The sequence below is a fragment of the Sylvia atricapilla genome, chromosome 3 (genome assembly GCF_009819655.1).
Source record: "Sylvia atricapilla isolate bSylAtr1 chromosome 3, bSylAtr1.pri, whole genome shotgun sequence".
Lineage (NCBI taxonomy): Eukaryota > Metazoa > Chordata > Aves > Passeriformes > Sylviidae > Sylvia > Sylvia atricapilla.
The window spans coordinates 78,120,204-78,143,010 of record NC_089142.1 but is presented as its reverse complement, the minus strand read 5'-3'; the positions used below and the strand labels follow the sequence as shown (position 1 = coordinate 78,143,010).

The following is a 22,807-nucleotide window of genomic DNA, read 5'->3' as shown; positions in this document are numbered from 1 at the left end:
TTTTGGGGAAGGGGGGCAGGTAGGAGGGGAGTGTAAATCAAGTCCAGGAGTACTTTGTAAAACTCCCCATTTCCTTGTGTCACATTGTGGAGCACTGGAAACAGCTCTGGCTGTCATCCAGCTGAGTTCCTCCATGTCCCGGTGTTCTGTTTAGTTCATCTGTGGCTGATTGCAGCTCTGGAGGAAATGCTTAGGATCTCAGAGGGGCTAAGCTGATGGGATGGTTTATACATTTCAAATAAATTCGCACCAATGTTGTGTTGAGCTTACTCTTTACTAGAAGAATTGAAATTGATACCTTTTTTTCTTTCATCATGGTGTCACACTAATTATAAAATCCTCCAATGAGCAGTTTTTAAATCAGATTTACTTGTTATTTCTAACAGATAAAGTCAAGTTTATTGTAAACATCTCAGTTTTCTTAAAGGCTTTCTCACTCACACTGGCATTTCAGATTTGCTTTTTAAATACTAGTGAAAATATTGGAAGTTAGTAACTAGTATTTACATTGGCAGATTCCCATGGGTAACATTCATATTTACTAAATGGTTCTCTTTTGGTGACTGCTTTTGAAGAAATATCTATTAAACTATTTCAGTTGTATTCAATAATGCACGCTTTTTCCTAGTCTAACTGCAATATTAGCTGCCTTTGAAAACTGTTTTATTCATGTCATAATGGTTTTACCTTATACTTAGCTGATCAAACTGCATTGAAAAGACCTCCAAGCAGATTTTTTTTTCTGCAGAATTTTATTACTATCAGTTTCTTTCTTTCATCAAATCTGTTTTGCCTTTCTTGTGTTTTAACATTCATGCTAAAAGTTAAAAGGCTTTTTGTACATGGTACTTTTTCATCCAGTGATAGTGTGTATGGTAATCATATTCTTGTAGCTTTTGGTATTATCTAAGCCTCTTTGTGGCATGGAGTATAAGATACACAGGTCCCTTGAGCTGGAAGCATTTATTCTGTGTATGTAGTACTATTGTCTCTGCCTAGATAACCACCGTCTCTATTATTGACTGGAGAATACGTCCATCTTGCTTGTAATGGACAAGCACATCATTCTACTTTTGCAGTAAATCTCTCTCAGTATTATAATACCCATCTAGTAATTCACCAAAAGCTTTTTTTTTTGTTTTGTTTTGTTTTGTTTTGTTTTGTTTTGGGGAATTTTTTCTTCTGCAACCCACTATGTTACAGGTATCAATTCAGCCTGCAAGGGTCGTCTTTTGAATATGGTACATTTTTTAATAAAAAAAAAATCCACTGATTATTCTTATCTTTCATTTACACCTGCTATTTGGATCTTCCATTTTCTGCTCAGCCATGGACTTTGGAGTTGATTATTTTCATTGCTTAAATGTCTTTAGAGGCTTTCAATTTCTACTGCTTTTTTAAGAATTCAGTCATTGTTATATTTTTCTCACTTTCGAGAAATTAAGTCCGAAGCCATCATAAATACTTATGGGTCCGTGTGCATTAGAAGTCTGGATTTCAGGGTCTGATGCTAGGTGTGTTTGAAGCCTCAGAGTCAAAACATTTATGCCAAAATACATCACTTGGTAAAGAATGACTTGAACTGAAAGGTTTATAAATAAGGCATAAAAGGTATAAAATTCAGGAACACTAGAAGAAGAAGCAAATCAAGAACCTCAACTATTAAAATAACCCTTTAAATCCTCTGTCTTACTGTATGTTTGAATAGCTTAATATATGGAATAGGCTTTGCATAATTTTCCTTGTAATAAATAATCATCCTTTAAACTTTTGCATTAAATGGGTAGAATTTCTTGCTTCACTAGGTGGCTGAAGATGGAGGGTTTTGCTGTTATTATTTTTTCTTAAGTGCTGTTTTCTCAGGCTTCTTTGCAAATCACTTTGAGGTGTTTGCTCCTCTAGGTTTACTGCCAGAAGTGGGATGGTGCCTGCAGTCTGACAGCATTAGCAAGATACATTGATAGTAGAATGTATTCACTGGTGTGTTCAACATTATTCTGTCCAGAAAGGCGCTTGTAGTGCAAAGACATAAATGAAAATGTTAAGTGAAAGTTTTGGAGCATACATGCATTGGAAATGCTTGAATGATGTTGGAGAATACTCAGGCCTGAGCAGTGTATTCTTTCCTGTTTACTTGTTCAGGACATCAGAGTAGGCAAAGAGGTACTTTAATATCTGAATTCTGAATGCAGAATAGCATTTTCTTCTGTTTCTTCTGCTTGTTGATGTATTATTTTCATTGGTAGATGATGTAAAATTTTTCCATAGCTGCCTCTAAGAGATGACTGAAAAAGAAGCCTCTGTGTGAATGGGTGCTTCACATCTGGAGTGGTTTTATGGAAAGATGTTTTAGACCTGCATTTGCCATCATCCATCTTTGTGAGTCACACTTGGAATGTTACCTCTTGGTGTCAGCTTCAGGTACTTACCTCTTTCTGCAAGGATTACCTGAGCTTGACCCCTGCGGGAGAGTGTGCAAGTGTATTCTTCGTTCCAGTTCTGTTAGACAAACATAGGGAACTTTAATATCTTTGCATTTTGCTTTCTTCTCTTCCCCTTGGCCAAGGTAGACTATATTTAATATCCCTCTTAGTAGTGCTTTGTCTGCTCTTATATGAGGCTTCAGATGTTTTCTTTCATGTCATTAATAACTGAGTCTATCCTCTGCTTTTATAATGTTCAAAATAATAAGTAAGAAATTAAGTAACTTCTTTATTCTCAAACTAGGCAGCAGGTGCTGTTTTTGAATAGGGATACAGCTGTAGCATGGTCTTTTGATATTTGAAGTCTATTATCTTGTGTTTAAGAGGGTCAGATATAGTTTAGTACTGCCGCATTCTACTTACCTGGAATTTTGAATGTGTTACATTATAACATTTTAAAGGTGCTACAATATACCAAGAGTTTTTTAGTCCCTCCCTTTTGTTGGAAAAAGTACTTTTTCAGGCTGGATTTTGGTATGTCCAGAGTGAGTTGCGTATACTGATTTCTTACCTGCAGGCCTGGCAGAACTGGATGGCATTTGGATACATTTGAGAATTGATTCCCCCAAATCTCGTGCCTTTCATTTATAGCAGCTTTCTTGCTCTTCAGTTGTAAATAGTGTAGTAATCACACTCTGTAGTTTTGGTTTTTTTTTTATTTAGTTTGGATATCTTGTTTGCATCTTCCTTGTCATTAGGCTTTGTCTGCCCTGTGTACTGTGTATTTGAAGTTCAGGAATCAATTCAGTATTTTCAATTTTCTATCTTTTTTAGTAATAGAGTCTAATAGGATTGGAGAGAGGTCAAGGTTTTTTTCCATATCAGAATTAGTGTTGGAAGTGATGCTAAGAGCTCATCTTCAAGTCAGGGTCAATTATTACACATAGCCATTCAGAAGTAGAATACTGATTGCTGTTCTCAGATATCTTCAAGATGGAAGTTTAACAGTCTTCTCATGAACTTTCTTCTGCTGCGTGCTGTCCTTTATAATGATTTTTTTCACTACGTTTTGGCCTCTCTCATCTTTGTCACTGGAGTCGTATCTGTTGTACCATTCATCATGAATTTGGCAAAGAGATTTCTTCAAAAAAGGAGGGAAAGACAGAGTTTATTTATTTAGGTGCTGTCCTTTTCCAAACATTTATTTTCTCAAGCTGAATATCTCCAATCCTTTCAAACTTATAAAAGAAGAAAAAAACAGAGCAACCTTTAGTTTCCCCTCCCAAAAGATCTGATCAAGTCAGTCCACAAGTTTCTTGATGAGATATGCAAAACCAGGCCCAGTAATCCTAGAGATGAATTCCTCAAGCAGCTCTTCAGTCTGTACATACCATGTGTGTGTATACATAGTGGAATGTTTGCACTTTTGAGCAGGAAATTGAATCAGGTTTATCATCTGACTCACAAGAACCTCTCTTACAGAACTGCTGCCTAGCTGATTTTTTTATTCTTGTAAGAGGACTTTTAATTATTTCTTTCTAGGCATAGTAACTTTCAGTTGTCCCTATTCAATTGCATTTCATTTTTTCAAAGTTGGGGCAGAATTTTATAGCTAAAATCTCCTAGAGTAGTTTAAATTGGAGTGTCTCCAAGTGAGGCTTTGGGCTAGCTTTCTTGACATTTTTCAGATGTTCTGAACTTGCACATTTAGGGCTAACCAGTGACAAAAGAAGGAGGGGACAATAAGTTGATTAGTGCATAGTTTCCTGTGCTATGGCTTTGTTTTCTAATTCCTTTTAAGTAATTGGGTATTGTTCAACTATGTCATTGTGTTGTGATTTGCTGATGACAATGGTGTCACTCTTCCCACGCTCCCTCTAGAGTGCAGGAATATCTCACCAGATTGGCTTTGACTGCAGTGGCCTTAGTCTCTGGCGTGCTCTCTTAGCTTGTTCCAGTGCTGCTTTCATGGAACCAGGAACTGTTTTGCCAGAAGGAAGCCTGTGATTTATTTGAATGAATTAATGATTCTTGTGTTCTGTTTGTATTGCCCACCAGGTTCTTGAATACATGCAAATTGCAGGTTTTAAATACAGTTCAGAATTAAATTGACAATGTTTTGATTGCGTTACCTGTTTCTTGTAGGAACTATAATGATGCTAGTTTCCAGTTTGTCTCTTTCATGATAACTGAATACGTCAGTGTCAGCTTTCGTATCTTCTTGGTAGTGCAACAGAAATACTTACTGCCTCTGTACAAGTGATGCAAGCAGAGGTGCCTTCAGATAAACTGCTACTTGAGATGTTTACTCCCTGGATAGAATTAGAAAGCACTGGACAAGTCACTGTTTCAGCCTAGTGCTGCAAACAATAGTAGTAACACAAAAAAAAGAAAAAAATCATTGACTTCTGCACAGATTTTTTTGGCACTTGAACAAATAATGAAGCATGCATCATCAGAAAGTCATCTTTGGATGTTCTCTGAGAGGAAATGCCTCCTTAGTGATACAAAGGCACAGCCAACTACAGCATTTTGGAAAAGTGTGCATTAGCAGAGGCTAATACTGTACAAGTGAAGTTCATGGTAAATGTCTTTACAGAACCTTTTAAAAAACAAATACAAGGAAGTGAGGTATCTCAAGTTTAGCACTGACTTTTTCTTGGAAAAGTGCTGGAATCTTTCAGGAATGCAGGGATTATGACTATTCTCTTGTATGGAAAAATGCTAAGGACTAATGCTGAGCAGTAAACAAAGTGATATACAAACTAAGGTTTGACTTAGTACCAAATGAAGCTGTCAGCATCTGTGTTTTCTAATGTCTCTAATTCTCTTTGAAGTTTGAGGAAAATTGCTTATTTATGAGCTGTTTAATTTCAAGGAAACTCATAAGTATTCTTTGCTAGAACTGTATTTTTCTCCACTCTTGAGGTCTGCTTGATGCACTGATTTACTGTTCTGCGCTAAGGATGTGTGGTTTGAGGCTGAGACGGGGGGAGGTGCAGGCTTCTTAGTGGATCTCAGCTAGAAAAGACACACCAAGAAATGGCTTAATGGAATAGCTGTTTGGAGAAAATAGACTAAAAAGATAAATAAAGATAATGATAAAAATCTCCCATCCCTTCAGTTCCCAGGAACACTACTTTTGTACATTACCCAGACACCACTGGGGTGGGTTTTCCCATAGCGCAATGCACTGATCCTGTCCATAGAGTTGTTCTGATCATTTTGGTCATTTGAGTGAATTCTTATTCTGTCTTCATACAAAAGTGAGTTTATTAAGCCATTTGTTGTTGAGTATTTCTCAGTGAGATCTCAAAAAAAAAAAAAACAAAACCCAATTAAGCAAGTTTCCTGTGCGTCTCACATCTTTTCTCTGTGCCTCACGCATACTCTGCCTCCCTGTGCCTCTGTCACTCTGTTTCACTATCCATGCCCTTCACAGTACAGGACATATACCTGCTTTTATCTTGGGGTTTTAGTACATTTTTATTCTCAAGTTCCTTTGTTTCAGATTACCTGCATATTTTGTACAGCAGAGTTTGTCATAATGTTAGTCAGATGGTGAAGGTCAGTCTGGTAATTTTTCAGAAAAATTACATAAGGCCTATGCTTGGGTTTTCCTCTTGGTTTGAATCCGACTGATTCGACATTTTGTAACTTCTGGAACTGGTAACAGCTCTTCTCACCCCACTCCCCCAGCATTATGTAAAGTTAAACATTCCTTCTCCATGACTTAGAGCACAAGGAGGAGCAAGGAGCGGCTCAGGGGGCTGGGGTTGGTTATGATTAGTCTGGAGAAAAGGAGGCTCAGGGATAACCTTATCGTTCTGGACAACTACCTGAGAGAAGCTTGTAGTGAGGGGTGGGTTGGCCTCTTCTCCAAAATAACAAGTGACAGGATGAGAGGAAATGGCCTCAAGCTGCTCTAGGGAAGGGTTGATATGAGGAAAAATGTTTCAACTTAAATGGTTGCCAAATATTGGAACAGGCTGCTCAGGGCAGTGGTGTAGTCATTCTCCCTGGAGGTATTTAAAAGACATGCAGATGTGGCATTTAGAGACGTGGTTTAGTGGTGGGCTTGGCAGTGCTCGGTCAATGGTTGGACCTGATGATCTGGGTGCTCTTTGGTTCTATGACTCCTCTGTAAATGATAGAATTAATCTATGTGTGTCTGTAGTGCTGACTAATGGGCAACCACCTTGAATGATTCCAAATGTCTGTTAATACATTGTTTCCATTGAAAATTTTGGACTTTGCTCTTTTTTCTTGATCAGTGTTTTAGGTTTTAATGAAATAATATGTGGAGAGCTCCTTAGTTAGGAGAATTCAGAGAAATTAGGTTAATTTTCAATTTTCAGATACTGAATTTTAAAAGGAAGTTTATGCAGTCTACAGATGAGGAGATAGAGTAGGCCTTCACTTGACATGGTAGAATATTTTCTATTATAAGCATAATTTGGGTTATGGGAATTGTCATAATGGTTAGGATTTTTGGTTTCTGTTGAGGTTGCCTTTGTAAACTGCCTTTTAAAACCCATCCCTCCATATAGTTTTTACCTTTTACCTGCAGTATTTCTGTAGTTCTGTTTTGCATTTGCCCTGAAAAAAAATTAGTAGTAGTAAAGCAAAATAGGTATTTGTGTATGATTTCACTGATTTCAGGTCCTGCACAAATACTGTCATAATTGCATAGCAGTTCAAGTGCAAGCCTGTTGTGTGAGTTGAATTTAGCTGTATGCCTATCCAAACTTTCTTCTTTTGTTTTCTGTGATGATTTTAGGTGGAGAACTTCATTTCCTTCAGATTGGAGGGACCTGCGATGATATCGATGAAGCTGATATACTTGTAGATGGATCCCTTTCCAAAAGTGTAGAACAGTCATCAGAAGGCACCAAGCCCTTATCCAACCCTTCTAGTCCAGGCATTACAGGTAAATTGCACATGTGTACGTGTATCAAAATGCTTTTGTCATTTTTGAAAGTTGCATCTGAACATGACTTGCAATTATTTAATAGCATGCTGCTTTGTAATTTTTTTGCTCCCCAGAGTTAGAGCTCTGTAGTTGCTGTGTGTCTGTCACTGGGTATGTACAAGCATAACACTTCAGCAGTTCCTGATTTAAAAAAAACCAACAAAACAAAACACTTTGACCTTTTCAAGTCTCTACATGTGATTTTAAGTGTGGCAGACTGTATTTGTGTGACCCTGATTTTATTCCTCAAGAGCTGAAAGAAGGAAGAGATGCTTTTTGTGATAAGTTTATTTATAAACAGCATTACAGCAATTGGTTTGAGGACTGAATTTCTCCTGCTTCTCCTCTTTATCACCAAAGAAGCCATTTCTGAAGTTTGAAGATCACTAGAAAATAAACTATTGTACTTATATGGGGGAGGAGAAGTCTATGGCTTTCTTCTGCACACTTCTTTTAATAATGGCAAATAAAACAAAAAAGAATGTAGATGTCAAGGGCATAGATGTCCTTCAATGGATGCACTCACTGTATAGTAGCTTATCAGCAGATTTAAGTGACTTCAAAGCAAGTGGTAACTCTGACTATACTGATGAGTCAAATAGATGATCATTACTGTTTAAATTCTGCCAGTACTAAAAAGGGAACCTTTTTTCTCTTTTTAAAATCTTGTTCCCATCTTGCCTTTAGTATAGCCTTGAATATGACTTACTGGAATAAGAAATTGATTTATGTATGTACAGACTTGGAAGTTTCTGTATCTTTAGGTTATCCACAAGTTGCAGGTCCTCCTTTAGGTAGTTATATAATTTAGACATTGTAGTATTGCTTGTTCTTGTTCTGTAATGGTTTCCAAAGAGTTGTTAGGTACACAGTAACAATCAGATAAACAGAGCACTATTTTGCTGTGGCATCAAACTGAATCCCTTCAGGCTCTGAGAGAAGCTTAATAGTCATTAGAAGCGAGTGCTGAAGTGAGGGGTCTGGGTAGGAATTGTCGAAACCAAACAGTGGTTGCAGAACTCTTGAGGATGCTAAAGGAAATAATACACGTCCCTTCCATATATGAGAATGATAGGGCTGTGTAAACTCTTCAGTACTGAGGTTGTTGGTACTTGTGTGGGTAATGATCAGCCCTTGATTTATAGTATCAGTGTTGCTTCTGTTTTGGTCTTACATTCTAAAAACCAGAAAAAGTGGGTTTTTTTCTTTTTTCTTCCCCTTCTGTCTTAATATGTTTTTCAGACAGAGACACAGCTCAAGAGAACAGTTTCTGTTTGGGGAAATGAACCCTGCAACAAGCAGAAACTTCTACTCATATATTGTTCATTATATTGTGGACTTCGTGTGTTTATTTTTCTCCATTGTTTGCATTCTAGAATGTGTTTCTTGCATTTTATTTTCTAGCCTGAATGTACAACTTGGATGCATTTTAAATTTTATTGTTCAAAGAGAAAATAATTTAATCTTATAACAGTCTTAGATAACTGTTTCCTTGTGATGAAGTAATCTAAAATACTGCTGTTTTTTCAAACTGAATTAAAAAAGAACATCCTGACCAGTTGAAAACCAATTTTCAAGTGCTGTTAGAACTTTATCTTGTTATAGCACTTTGTAAGACTATAGTAAAAGTCTTGCAATTTTTAAGACAAACCAAGTATACTTGACAGCAGTGGAAAGTTAAGTCCTTCGTTTTTCAGTTTTAGGGGTTGATTACATGTATGTGGTTGCTCTGAATACTCAGAATTTGGATTTGGTTCTGTTGGAGGAGCAAGGAGAATGAAGCAGAAAAATCCAGTCTGCGCGAAGATAGACTTGTACAGTTTGAGCAATGATCTCACTTCTCATTGCAGTGTCATCCAGCTAATGAGGTTCACATTTGGCACTTTAAAAAGTGAAGGTCTTTGCTGTATTATTGAAATTCAATTTCTAAAGCATTTCTAATTTCTTTGGCATTTTCCTGCCTCTGAGATTGAAAAGTAGAAATTATAGTTGCAATGAGAGTGAATTTATTACCTGTCCAAGTGTCTCACCTTGAACTCAACCTGGATTGTTTTTCAAGATACTCCCTAGGTTCAGCCTTCACAGGGGAGGGTGGTGTATTTGTGTCGGTGTATTATTATCTCCTCACCCCAAGTGGTGACAGTAGTAGTCAGGTAGCAAACTTTCTCCTTTTGAAAACAACGATTTCTTTAGAAGTAAAAGCTTCTCCTTCAAAACACATTTTTAAGAGAAAATACTCAAAATACTAGAAAATATACATTGTGCATGTCTTATTTTCCCTCAAGTTTTAGTTTTCAATACTTTAATTAATACCCTTGTTTCCTTAGGTAGAAGGCCTAAATTAAAAGACAAGAAGACAAAATAATTGTCAACGCCCAGTGTCTTTTAAGTGCTTAACATAAAGCATGTTTGTTTTTCACTTTCCCCTCTTGTAAACTAAATTGGGAACCTTCCACAATGTTCTAGTAATCCACCATAAAATCAGTCCATATTGATAATCAGGGGCCAAAGTAATGTTTTAAACAGTGATAAAATGCACAGTAATTCTGTATGTCTGTTTTCATGAAATATATATACTCTTTTATCTAAATCAGTAGGGATATTAAAAAAATGTTTAATCAGCTTTACATCTTCAAAGTATAGTTGTCTAATTACTTATTCCTGATGCCACTGGCTGAATCCCAGACAGCATGCTCAGAGCTCTCAGTATTTAGAAAATTTATTCCAAGTGAATTGCCTTCAAAGGATACAAGCTTCAAGGCTGGGATGTTTGGTTGCTTGTGTTGGGATTTTTTGTAGTTTTTTTAGTTGTTGTTGTTTGTTTTGGGTGGTGCTTTTGGGGCAGGAGGGAATTTATGGTTATTCTTTTTTAACTAAAAAACCTTGGAGTATGACTTGTAGTTCATTTTTCCTATAGCAGTTCTGATACATTTTGAACTGTTTTTATAGGATGTTCTGGAAAAATTATCTATATAGTAATGAATGTATGTGCTGTAATTATTCAGGAGTTGATCTTTTGGTGGACCAGCCGTTCTCCCTTGAGACACTGACATCCTTGGTGGAACTGACCCGTTTCGAGACGTTGACACCGCGCTTTTCAGCCACTGTCCCCCCATGTTGGGTGGAAGTGCAGCAGGAGCAGCAGCAAAGGCGGCACCCTCAGCATCTGCACCAGCAGCACCATGGGGATGCAGCTCAGCACACTCGGACTTGGAAGCTGCAGACAGATAGGTACAGAGGGGAACGGCACATGAGGAATTGTGTGCGTTGCTTGACTAGTTGGTGTAGCTGTACTACCACAAATTTCATATATTTAATTGTTTTTAACTAGTGTACAAGTTTAAGAACACGTGTTTGCAAACCTGATGATCCCCATTTTGCAGTTTTCATTGTAGGTGGTGGTGAGATTGCCAGAGGCATTTTAGTGGACCTTGAAACAGGTTGAAAAGTCAGGTTTTGAATTGGTGGATTTTTATTTGCCAAATGTGGTCATTACATTACATAACTAGACAAGCACATTTGCCAGAATTAGAGATATTCTTGATAGTTTCTCTAAAAGTCTGGTTCACCCTTCTTATGTATACACACATTTTTAGTCCATTATTTAGTCAGAAAATGTGACCTGTGGGTGCCAGTGTGACTAATTAGTTGACCTAGATGAAATCATACTGTAGTTTACTTTAAAATATGAAGGTAGAACCTGACTTTTGCCTATTCAAGTTAAATCTTTATATATGAGGCATTTAAGCCACTCTAGAGCCCTAGTAGTACTAAAGTTTAGGCAGTATTTTCATTGAAATGAACTGCACAAACATGGTATGTGTAGCAGGACTTAGTTTCTTATATGTGACATGAGAACTTGGAATTCCTCTGTGCTCCTAAATGCAACTACAGCAGTGTTGCAGTCTCCTTGAAAGATTGCTTAAAACCTACCTGAAGTAGCTTTGCATAGTTTTTTGTTAAAAAGGCTTGCAGAAACAAAATATAGACAGAAGGATTTTTTGTTTTTTCAAGGGACACACATAAGACACTGCACACGATCTTTTAGATCAGACTGCTACATGTCTGTTCCACTGATGTGTAACATTTGGATTTTCATGTAGACTTGAAATAGCAATAGAGTGAAAATAATGAGATGGCCAAAGGGTGCCAGGGAAGCTAGAGGTCATGTCTGGTGCAAAATAAAAAGCATGTCATATAAACAACTGGAAGATAGCATGTGATAATGAAGCATTCCAGGTGGGAAAACGTGTAATAGATGTAGGCATTTCCAGGGCTGACACATAAAAGGAGCTGGACTTGATTTAAATGTTCATAAGCTACACTTGAAAACTTGCAATCCATTGTAGGCTTTAAAGCCTTTATTTATCTTGTGGCTTTGCTTTGTGTAAGTCAGATATTCTCTATGCAGCAAGTGGAAGGGAGGTGATTCTTTGCAAAATAACTTCCAGTCAAAACTATTGATTATCCAAATGCATTCAGCAACAGTTGAAAAGTAAAAAGCTGTCAATATGAAGTTACAAGGAAACAAGCAGTGAAGGTAATAGCTATTAATTGGAAGGGCATAAGTGGAAAATTAGCTTATGAATATGTTTCGTTAGAGGAAAAGAATTATGCCTGCTGCTAAATAAAACGGGGTTGTAAAGAGGAAAAGTTAGAAGTGTTGGTTTAGTACTGGAAATCTTTGACAGCTGCTATATGACTCATGATGAAAATCATTAAATTACAGTCCCTTTGTTCTTAGGGTAGAATCTTAAGATTGAAAGCCATGTTAGCTCTTAATTAAAAGTTATCTGGGAAGAAACTTTTTGATTTCTGGATGTTTTTTTTGGTCGTTAATTTGAGGTTCCTTTTTGAGTGCCTCATACTGATACCTATCACGATGTTGGGATTACAGTTTTAGATGGATGAGTAATGCAATTTGATATGGTAATTCTTTTGTTTCTCGAATAGATAGAGATAATCCTGTACCTATTTTTTTAGAAAATGGCACTGTATTCCAATCCTGCTTTGTTTATTTAAAAAGACTGTGCAACAAAGAAAACAGAAAAGCAGTCTGGTTTATCCTGTGAATTATCTGAAGATCAGTATTGTCCCCTCAGGTATCATGTAACTGGAATGTTAAATGAGGTTAATTCTTGTAAAAGAGAGGTACATGAATTCCTAATATACGTGGATAAAACAGTGACATCTGAGTTTCCTGGCTTTATCTCAAATTTATGTAGGATGTATTCATCTTATGGAGACATATTTGGAAATACATGAAAGAAGGAAGAGTTAGATACTGATGTTCTTCCCAGTGTTTAACCTCTGGAAATAGCTCTGCAATTCAAAGTTCAGTTGCAGTGGAAGATCAGACAATGAGATGTTCTAGAAAAGGAATGAATAAGTGTGTTGGAAAATATCATGTAGTTAAGAATGATGGTATATTGATGCTTAGAACACAGTATGGATTGTATGTTCCTCTTTGGAAAGATGCTACAGATTTAGAAGGGTTTCAAAGTTAGAAGAGTTCCTAAAAGACTTTGCATTAGATTAGCAGAGGAAAGTGATATTTAGCATAGATATGTAAGATACAAGAAAATAATGAGGAAGTAAATTAATTTGTTTGATACTTTAAAATTTTGCACATGAATAAAGGATGTACTTAAAGCAACCTATGAGATTTTAAAAGAAAACTTTAAAGGGGAGTCTTTTAACAAATCACAGAAATAGATTGTGAAGTTTATTGCCAGAAGTATATGAAGATCTCTTAACTGCTGGATTAATGTGAGACCTCAGTGGAGGTTCTTTATTCCATATGTGCCTATTTAGCATCTGCTGCTCAATTCTGTCAAAACCAGATTTCTGTGGTAGACAAATAACAGTTGTAATTCACCATGGCTGTGTGCACTGTATGTAACACATAGACAACAAAAGACTGCTGCAGACAAAGTATTTTATGATTAATTTCTGAGTTTGTACCAGATCATTAACTAAAACTGGATGAGCAGAATATTACTTCATGTTTCAGAAGTTTGGCTCCTTTGAGTGTCTTATTTAGTCCAGGCTGTGCATAAAAACCACCCCCAAACCCCTCTCTGTTTGCCACTGGATTATGTGTTCTCCAAGCTAGAGGAAAGGCATGAGTGATTCTAAATATTTAGTGTTACAGTTGCTAACAGAGGTTTTAGGGTTTTTCTCCTCAGAGTGGTGGGGTGAGTTTTCATTATATTTTAATGACTTGTGTTCTTTGTACAGTTAGCTGAAAAATCCTCACTGTTACTTCTTGAATTATAACCACAAATTCTCTTCTGTCAGTCTTTCGCTTCTGTCCAACTTTCCTCCCCAAGATCTGTTTTTCTATGCTGCTTGCTCAGGAAATTACTTTCATTTTGTTTCTTGCACCTGAAATCTCTTTTAAGTTGTTTTACGTGTGCCTGAAGGAGATCTGGCCGTCAAGGATATTACTGTAAAGAAATAAATACATTTGTACTATTCCTTAATCTATTTTAAAATGGTTTTCTGCACAATACTCAATGTGTGGCATGCTATTGAAGTTAAAATACCTATTTGTGAATTAGATGTAAGAAAGGTGTCTCAAAAATATTGTAGCAGCATACTTGGTGTTCTCAGTTATACAACTAAATAAGTATAAAAAGTTACATTTAAAAAATTATTTTCTGCTAAATTAAGGAGATAAAGAAGTTCAGTTAATTTTTAAAATGTACACAAACAGGAGAATTGACACATAATTAGTTTTAATATGATTACTCTTTGCTTGGAGCTATTTTTTTTCAAACCCCAGTGTATCAAACTATGGAATGGATCATTGAGGGGTACTTGCCTCAAGTTTACACTTTCAGTGTAAAACAAACTTGTCTTCAAAACAAAAATGTGACTTAATAAAAGAAAGCTGTACCCTTTTGCTAAGCACAGGCTTCTGAGCGTGCCCCTGGTAAGACGCATTTTTCATCCTGTGTGAATTATCAAATGTGCTTTAAAAATAATTTGAAAATAGTATTTTGGTAGGTACTTCTGATCATGCTTTCATACACGTCACTAATTGATAGATGTTCTTTTAGTGTTGTGCTTGGTTTTTTGTTCTTGTACTGTCTTTTCATGGAAACAAGTAACTGGTATTTCTAATAGTATGAAAACCTTTACCTTACTGCGATAAAGGTAATAGCTAGGGAATCTTTCCACGTCTGCTTTTATGTGAACATTGCTTCCCCCTGTCATCAACTGGTGTTTTAACATCTTCTTCACAAAATTAATGTGGTTATCCTGAAAGCTTGAAAGCTTTAAAGTTTGAAAGACTACTACTTCAGAAATTCATGTGGATGTGTCAACTAATGCAAAATAAGTTTTTCTTCTTGTTAAAGAGGGTGTGCATAAATGCAGAATGGACCGTGTGATTGGAATTTTCTCTATACACTGGGTCATTGTTTTCTTTTTTCCTGACAGCAACAGCTGGGATGAGCATGTCTTTGAACTGGTTCTACCAAAAGCTTGTATGGTTGGCCATGTGGACTTCAAGTTTGTTTTGAATTCGAACATCACAAACATTCCCCAGATTCAAGTGACTTTACTGAAAAATAAAGCTCCAGGCTTAGGGAAAGTCAATGGTAAGAAAAAACTAGGATACCCTTCAAAATACTATTTATTTTCTCAAACTCATGAGAGTTTGAGAAACTCTGTGACCTGTATCAGAAAAATTGGTTGTAATTGTGTAAGTATTTCACTTTTACTGATTTATTCTGTTTCTCACTATCATGAGCTCTTTTCAATTATCATGCTTGAATGTAAATTGGGGAGACAAACTGGGTAAACAGTTTCAAAATCTTGACTTTTATACAAATAAAAGTACATAGCTCAAAAAGACTGAACTCAGTTATAATTCTGTACTGCATGAATCCTACAGTCATTAAAAATAAGTTGTCAGTTGTAAATCATCCTAGAAATTGACTGATTAAATAAATGGTGCTCCTTTAAGGTCTTGAAAGAGTGAAAAAAACCCACTAAATTATTCCAAGTCACAGAAGGAGATTATTTACCAGTGAGAAAATAGCTAGGCTTTTCTTGATGGAAGTAAAAAGTCCTGTTGCTTCCTTGGGAATTCTCTCATCATTTGGCTCATTAACTAAGTTACGTGAAAGCTGCAGTGTCATTTCACCTTTTATTCCTTGCAACTTTGACAGAGTAGACCAAAGTTAGGAGTACTCTTGCCTTGGCAAGGCTCCTAACCAGAATCCATATCTTACTAGCTCTCAGAGAACCTGTGAGGGGATAGCATAAATTGAAATGTCAGTTCTTTGATGTGGAAGTGCCTCCATTGGGATTTTCCTGGGATGAGAGCATTCAGGTCATGTCCTGCTGCCTTGTCTGCTAGGAGTTGAAGGTATTACATGCTGCAACTCCTTTTGTTGAGGCATTAATTGCTTATCTTTATCTGGCCTCCTCTTTTTCAAACGCTTCTGGGAACTGGTTATTTCAGAGAAATCTTGCTGTCAGATGTTATTAAATTGCTTGCTGGATATAAAATGTGTTGAGGAGAGCAGCAAGCTTGATCATAAAAGCCCTTTTTTCCCCCTTTTCCTATTTTTTTAATTGCATAAGACCATCTCACTTAAACACAAGAGTAACAGCTGTAAATTTCAAAAAGGAATATAGGCATTTCAGAGATCATTAACATACTTCCATAAAACTTCACTCTGTAGCATCCCCCAGTGTTTAAAATCAAAAAATGTGCTGGAGATGCTCCCATAAATACTGTAAACTGGTTGTTACCCAAGGACAAAATACTCTAGCATAGTAATATTGTTTGAGAAAAGCCTATTCTGTTAGGGTACAAGATGGTTTGGATTTGACAGAAGTGCTAGCTGTGACTGCAGGACAGCAGTCAACAGGTGTTCCTTCAGTTTCTTAATTTATTTTTTTTAATGCTTGCTGTAAAACCTTAATTTTAACATGTAGAAGAAATTTGTTCTATCAAAGAAAAAAACCAGAATAGATTGTCCCTGTTTCTCTCCTGAATGGAGCCTGCTTTGTTTTCAGCATGATTTCAGTCCATTTGCAGATCTGGATGTCAGAATTTATCTGAAAATCTTCACATATGGAACAAAACAATAGAAGAAAAGCTAAACTCTTTTCCTTAATGCTTCAATTTTAAACACTTCTGCACAAACAGTTCCATGAGTTGGTAATTCCTTGGAGACATTTGATTTAGCTGTGAACTAAATTGCCAGATCTCTCTGTGAATGCTTTTCAGCAGAGCATACTGATCAGAAGGCATGACAGAGCTCTTCCAGAAAAATGACATTTCACTTCTTTATATGCAATATACTGGAACTTGCTTTTTTCGGCTACAAGGTAGAAAAGGCGTTGAATGGGGGGGTCAGGCAGTCTGGAAAGGACTGGGGAGTGTCAGAGCACCTGCAAGGCAGCCATGGCAAAGTCTTTTTTCTTTTTTATTCAGTGAGATTGGAGATACACAACTAACCAACATCTTCTCCCAAGTGTAGCTGCATTGCAGTTGTTTCCTTCCCTTTTTCAATTTCTTGAGTTTTGGAAATGGACTTTAGTGACATTTGCCTTTTTCCTGTGCACTATTGAATAAAATAATAGGACACTAATGATTTCATTATAAGGGAAGACAAAGCTAGATAATTTATATCTGTGATAGATCTTAACCAAAATGTTCCAGTCCTAGGGAGAAGTAATATTCAACATTGTTTGATAGCTCTTAGAAATGTATAAAAACCACAGACTGAAATTCAATTAACTCACCCCCAACTTCTCTCCTTCCATGGGGAGAGAAAGGAACAAAATATTTAAGATAATGAGACATAGGGAAGATGTGCAGGGCAGAGTTTATTCAGTCTTTTTTTTTTTTTTTTATGACAGGAGCTCTGGAAACAGTTAAATATGTCGTGCATAGTAATGGGAATGCCACAGACATAATTCTTCCGGTCGGGAACTAATGGTTTTGGTCTGGCAGTTAATTCATTGTATATGCTGCATGTTAATTTGCTTGCATGTCCTCTTCATCTATAATTCATGTGATCCATTTAATTGGAAAAAGGGCTGTGTTTAAGTATTACCAAAATAATGTTTGATGTTCAGCAGGAACAATCCAGTTATTTTAAGTTTAAATTATTAAACTTTCAGTACTGGAATCTAACTGCTCTAGGAGTTATCTGCAGTTGATTATTAGGGGAAAAGAATTTGGGCATTATTAAAACAAAACAGGCTCTTCACAGGTCATTCAGAAATACTATTTTTTTAACTATTTGCTGCAGCTTCAATCTATATGAAAAGCATGTCTTTGTATGCTTAGGAATTTGTATTAGAAATTTTGCTCTGGGCAGAAAGTTGCTATTTTTGCTATGAAAACTTCTGTTTTTCTTGAGCCTTGAACAGTGTTTGAAATCATGCTAATGTTTTTATTTCCAGAAGCAGCAGTAGATAGACAGATCACGTTTCCTTTATCTCCAGCTCATAATATTGAAGTGGAGAGAAATGGAAAGCCTGGACTGGTGGAATTCAGTGAAGAAATGCAGTATATGGATGTAGAGGAACCACAATGTAAGTTTTGTTGATCTTGTTATACTTCAGTTAAAATAGGACCTTGCTTTTTTCTTCTTTTAATGATAAATTTGAATTCCTCTGCAAAAAATTTCTCAGACATTAAAATAGAATAATTTCTCAGCTGTCTTCAAAGTTATTTTTCTCTCTGATCTGTTTGCTGTATGAGTTGAAAGTTTAACACAAATACACCAGAAATGTCCTAAACTACTAGAGACGCTTGGTGCTTACTAGCAGATTAATATTTATTTGAATTTAGAAATCAAGTAGATTGCTGTGGAACCTTTCTAACTCAAATTGCTAGCCTGTTTCAGCAGTATTTTACTTTGGTTCTTTTGCTACTGTTAATCTAATTTTTCTTTGCATACCTGGCTTTTGTAGAGGTTGCTGCAGTAAACCAAGAAAATAAAGAACAGAACGTAAAGAATTCATAGCTAGGCCACATCACACTGACTATGCTGGTTCTTGTAACTTTTTTGTTAACTAGAGTTGTTCCACAAATGTCTTGGGCTGTGAAAGGCAGTGAGTGGGTCTGAGTGAGGAGAGCTGCAGACTAAAATTTGACAGTTGGAGTGACTCAGTTCTAGAGCTGTGGTTTTTTTTCTTGGTCCTTTCAACAGTCTTTGCACCTTCTTTTCTCTCATGTAATCAGGCTTATGTAGAGCATGACTGTCAAGGGCCTTTCCAACCCAAACCGTTCTATGATTCTATGACTCCAAGAAAGGAGGGGTTACAGAGGATGAGGGGAAGGATCACAGGGGTGAGAAAGGTGCTGAAAGGAGGTGTTTCATGCTGAGAAAGGAGCAGCAGATGAGTGAAGATGATTTAAATAATTTCTATATCCCATAGAAGAAACCAAGCTGTCCTTCTAGAAGAAATAAAGCTGTCCTTGTTTAAAATTTATTATTTCTTTTGTTTTTAAACAGTGTTGTCCTGCTTCAGTTACAAACAACCCAGTAAGGATTGTGGCTCTGTATATATTGGTTCTTTATTTCATACACAAAATACTTGTGTATTTTGTGGCTTTTATAAGCCAGTCAACATATATATTAATCCATATAATGCAACTGAAAATGGTTTTTAAATGGTCATTTACCTCAATTAATTTCACTGGAAAATGTCTTAAAGTGAACTTGAAGTAATTTTTAATGTAAAGTTATATGTATTTCGTGATCAGAGTTTGACATGGTGCATTTTTAATCCATGCAAATGATCAGATTTCGTGACTTAATCATGGCTAATCACAGTCTATATTACTCATGTTTTTGTAAGGTCTTAGACTGTGTCCATTTCTGGAGGAACACAAGGAAGATATACTTTGTGGTCCAGTATGGCTGGCTACTGGACTTGATTTATCAGGACATGCGGGAATGTTGACACTAACAAGTCCAAAGCTTGTTAAAGGTAAACCTGTTTTTTATGCTATTTGCATGAAACCTGTATGACTGAAGTGCACCTTGTACTTCTGTAGTCAGACATAGGTATGTTATTCATTTTTACATTGACAAATTTTGCTGTATAACACCATAGTCAGTTGCCGTTTCAAATGGATGATAAACTGCTGCAATTAAGATGGTTGATCTGTTCTGTTTGCTACTTGCAATCTGTTTAAACTGTACAAATTCCCCCCCTCCCTTTTTCTTGTCCACTTTTAGGCATGGCTGGTGGCAAGTATCGTTCATTTTTAATTCACGTCAAAGCAGTGAATGACAGAGGAACAGAAGAAATCTGCAATGGTGGCATTAGACCAGTGGTTAGAATACCTCCTCTAAAACCTCAGACGAGCAAGGGCCATTCACTTGCTTCATTGCTGGCAAAAGTTGCAGCAGGCAAGGTAATGAATAGCCAAGGAAGATTTGTATGTTAGTTGTAGATTTGGTATGACTCATGTCATCTGAAAGTGAAACAGCTGTTAGCAGAATTAAGATCCATTAAAAACTACTTTCTAAAGAGGTGACACTGTGTTGACACCTTCAAGAATTAGAGTGCAAGATTTCTAAGTAGTTTCTTTTGTGCAGATTTAATTGAAAAGGTCTGTTCTGCCACTTTCACAATCTGAACACTTGTTTTTGAGACTTCTGTTTCCTTGAGTATTTTCAGTCATTGATAGGTCTTACCCTGCTGTGAAGATGTGTATTGTTCTATATCAAAGCAATTAGCGAATAAAAATAGTTTCTTTTGGTACAATGCTCAAAGGGAGAGATCTTAGCAAACTGCATGCATTTCATTGAACAAGGTATAAAATCAGAACCATTGTGATTTATGAATGTTATTTTCTCTGAAAATATAAGGAAAAGCCATCTAGCAAAATTGAAGCTACTACTTCTTCAAGAAAATCAGATAATCTGCGAGGCTGTGACTTACTTCAAGAAGTCTCTGTAACGATTAGAAGATTTAAAAAAACTTCAATTTCAAAGGAAAGGTTAGTAGGTGTTTTTTAATTCTGAAGAAATACTAGCTTTAGTTGTGTTTCTCATAAAAAGCTTAGTTCTTCAAATTCCTCAGGTCAAGATACTGTTTCAAGTTGTCATTTTATAGGCTTATTTTAGATGGAAAACCCTGTAAAATGCAAGTAAGTGGGCACTATGCTGTGAAAGTTGTGGTAGAATAACACCATGCATGAAATTATATGAGTGAGGTTGAGTGGGGTTTTTTGCCTGACTTCAAGAGGCAAATGTAAGTAAGTTTCCTCGGTAAAACAGATCCATTTTTAAAAGGAAGCATCTTTCCTTTCTATTTCCACATTGCCTTGTTTCTTACAGCAGAAATTGTATAGTTTATCAAAAAGTTTAGAATGAAATTCAGCTCACAAAGAAGTGGTTGAAGTTTTCGGTTTGGTACAGCAGACTCAGATACAGGTTATACAGTATTTAAAATGTATTACAAGCTGCCACCCTGCAGTGGTGACCCTGGCTGTAACTGGCATAAAGAGGTCAACAAGGCTGCAAAGAGGTATGTGCAAACAGCTGGTAAGAGTTCTGTAGATGGTGAAAGTTTGTTTAGGTTTAGAAATTGCTAGGCAAGTTAAAATAGGGGGAAAACTTTCATAGCTTACAAGATGTCTTGTAACGTAGGAAGTTCTGTGAGCAGAAGACAGGATAGGATGATTGGGAGTGTGTGCACAGAAAGTATTGCATATGATTGTGTACTGCTTTTACTTTCACCTAGGATTCTCTTTGTTGCTGCTCCTAAAATAGGATACAAAGCTGGAGAATGGCCATAATGGATAATTCTGGTTTTTCTTTCCTTCCCCTCCTCCCTAGAGTTCAACGGTGTGCCATGTTACAGTTTTCAGAGTTCCATGAGAAGCTGCTCACCACTCTTTGCAAGAAGACTGAGGACAGTCTGACTACAGAACATGCTCAGAGTCTGTACTCGACACACTTTGTTGGTTGGCCGGAGTATATTCAAATGGCCCTGGCAGGTAAGGGAGGAATTACGTTCAAACTATTGTGGCTACTTCTCAGTATCAGTTTACTTTAAAAAAAAAAAAAAGTTTTATATAATTGTCTAAAGTACGCAACTTGTTTTCACAGCTCAAGGAGGGAAATGACAGTTTTGCTTTCCAAAACACGTAAATGTGTCTCTGATATTATACGTGTGTTTGCTTCTTTGAAGCTGGGCGGAGCATAGCTCACAAATGTGCACGATTTCTTTGCACTATGCATCAGGTCAGTGCTAATTATTTGCATATATTTATTTTTGTTTATTTCTGTTTTATATTTGGGGGATTTGCTGCATTCTGAACTGACATCGTGTTTGTTACTGTTTGACATTGGATTCATAAGCAACAAGATCTGGTAGACGTTCTGTTCAGGAAATACGTGTTTATGTTATGACCGCAGAGAACATCAGTCTTTCAGCTTCATCTTCTGGAGGAGATTTCATTCTTCATTCTTACTTCCTTAAATTTTAAAGTGTCCTGTGTTTTTTTTTTGTAGCAATGGGAGGTGTGACCCGAGTCAGCAAGGTTTTGGATCAGTTCTTTTAAAAGCTTACTCGACAATATGCCTCTTTTGCCTGCTGCTGCCACAGGTGGTAAGTATGGAGTCATAAACATACACTGTACATTGGTTGTTTGTTGAGTTGTTGGACTCTCTCGTAAAATCAGAATGAGATAATTGTTCAAAATGCACCTTGAATGATCTGGTCATGAGGAGGACATTGCAGTTGGTGGAATTTTAAGCAAATAAGCTTGCTTAAACCAGGCATGAAGGCTGACATTTTTGGAAGAGCTTAAGTAAGTTTTCTAAGAATTCTGAAAGGTGTTTAGCGACAACAGATTCTGTTGACATAAGTGACAGTCAGGGTGGTCTGTTATTTTTTAATAACAGGAAACTTGGCCATCAAAATATGTTTAACTAGTCCACTTCTGATTCTTCCGCACTACAAGGAAATTTAAACTAAATAAATTTCTTCCTTATCTATATTGCAGTGTAATGGTGTCTTAGCACCTTGTTGAAGCATCTGGAGTGCCAGATGGAATGGGAAGATGACTTCACCCTCGTATTTTGGGTGGCAAGGCCTGCTTTTCACACTAGGACATTGTTGAATTGTTTCTAGCTTGGCATCACCAATGGCTCTTGCAGAAAATTAGTTTACATTTCAAAAGGCTTGTTGTACTACCACCCAGGTCAAAACACTTAACACAGTGCTGTGGAGGGTATGGAATGCACAGGGAGGGAAGGAGAAGGAGGAAGCTGAGATTTGTGTTTCTGTACAGAACCATTGTGCTGTGCTCTCAGAACTGGTTTGTATGGAAGCAATGCCTCCAGCAAATACAGATTAAGGAGACAGCAACCAGAACCAGAGGGTGAAATGAGGAAAAGAGTTGGCTCTGATGGAT

At 36.7% G+C, this 22,807-nt stretch overlaps 1 protein-coding gene across 1 annotated transcript in view; it reads left to right on the top strand.

The window, feature by feature from the left end:
• LOC136358551 (baculoviral IAP repeat-containing protein 6-like) overlaps window positions 1–22,807 on the top strand; it is a 65,549-nt gene that overhangs the window by 28,298 nt on the left and 14,444 nt on the right. Inside the window, exons 11-19 of the mRNA XM_066314427.1 lie at window positions 7,204–7,353; window positions 10,401–10,626; window positions 14,842–15,002; window positions 17,830–17,961; window positions 19,234–19,365; window positions 19,617–19,795; window positions 20,253–20,383; window positions 21,225–21,385; window positions 21,580–21,632. Of these exons, the coding sequence (XP_066170524.1) occupies window positions 7,204–7,353; window positions 10,401–10,626; window positions 14,842–15,002; window positions 17,830–17,961; window positions 19,234–19,365; window positions 19,617–19,795; window positions 20,253–20,383; window positions 21,225–21,385; window positions 21,580–21,632 (1,325 nt within the window). The remainder of the gene's footprint in view (window positions 1–7,203; window positions 7,354–10,400; window positions 10,627–14,841; window positions 15,003–17,829; window positions 17,962–19,233; window positions 19,366–19,616; window positions 19,796–20,252; window positions 20,384–21,224; window positions 21,386–21,579; window positions 21,633–22,807) is intronic.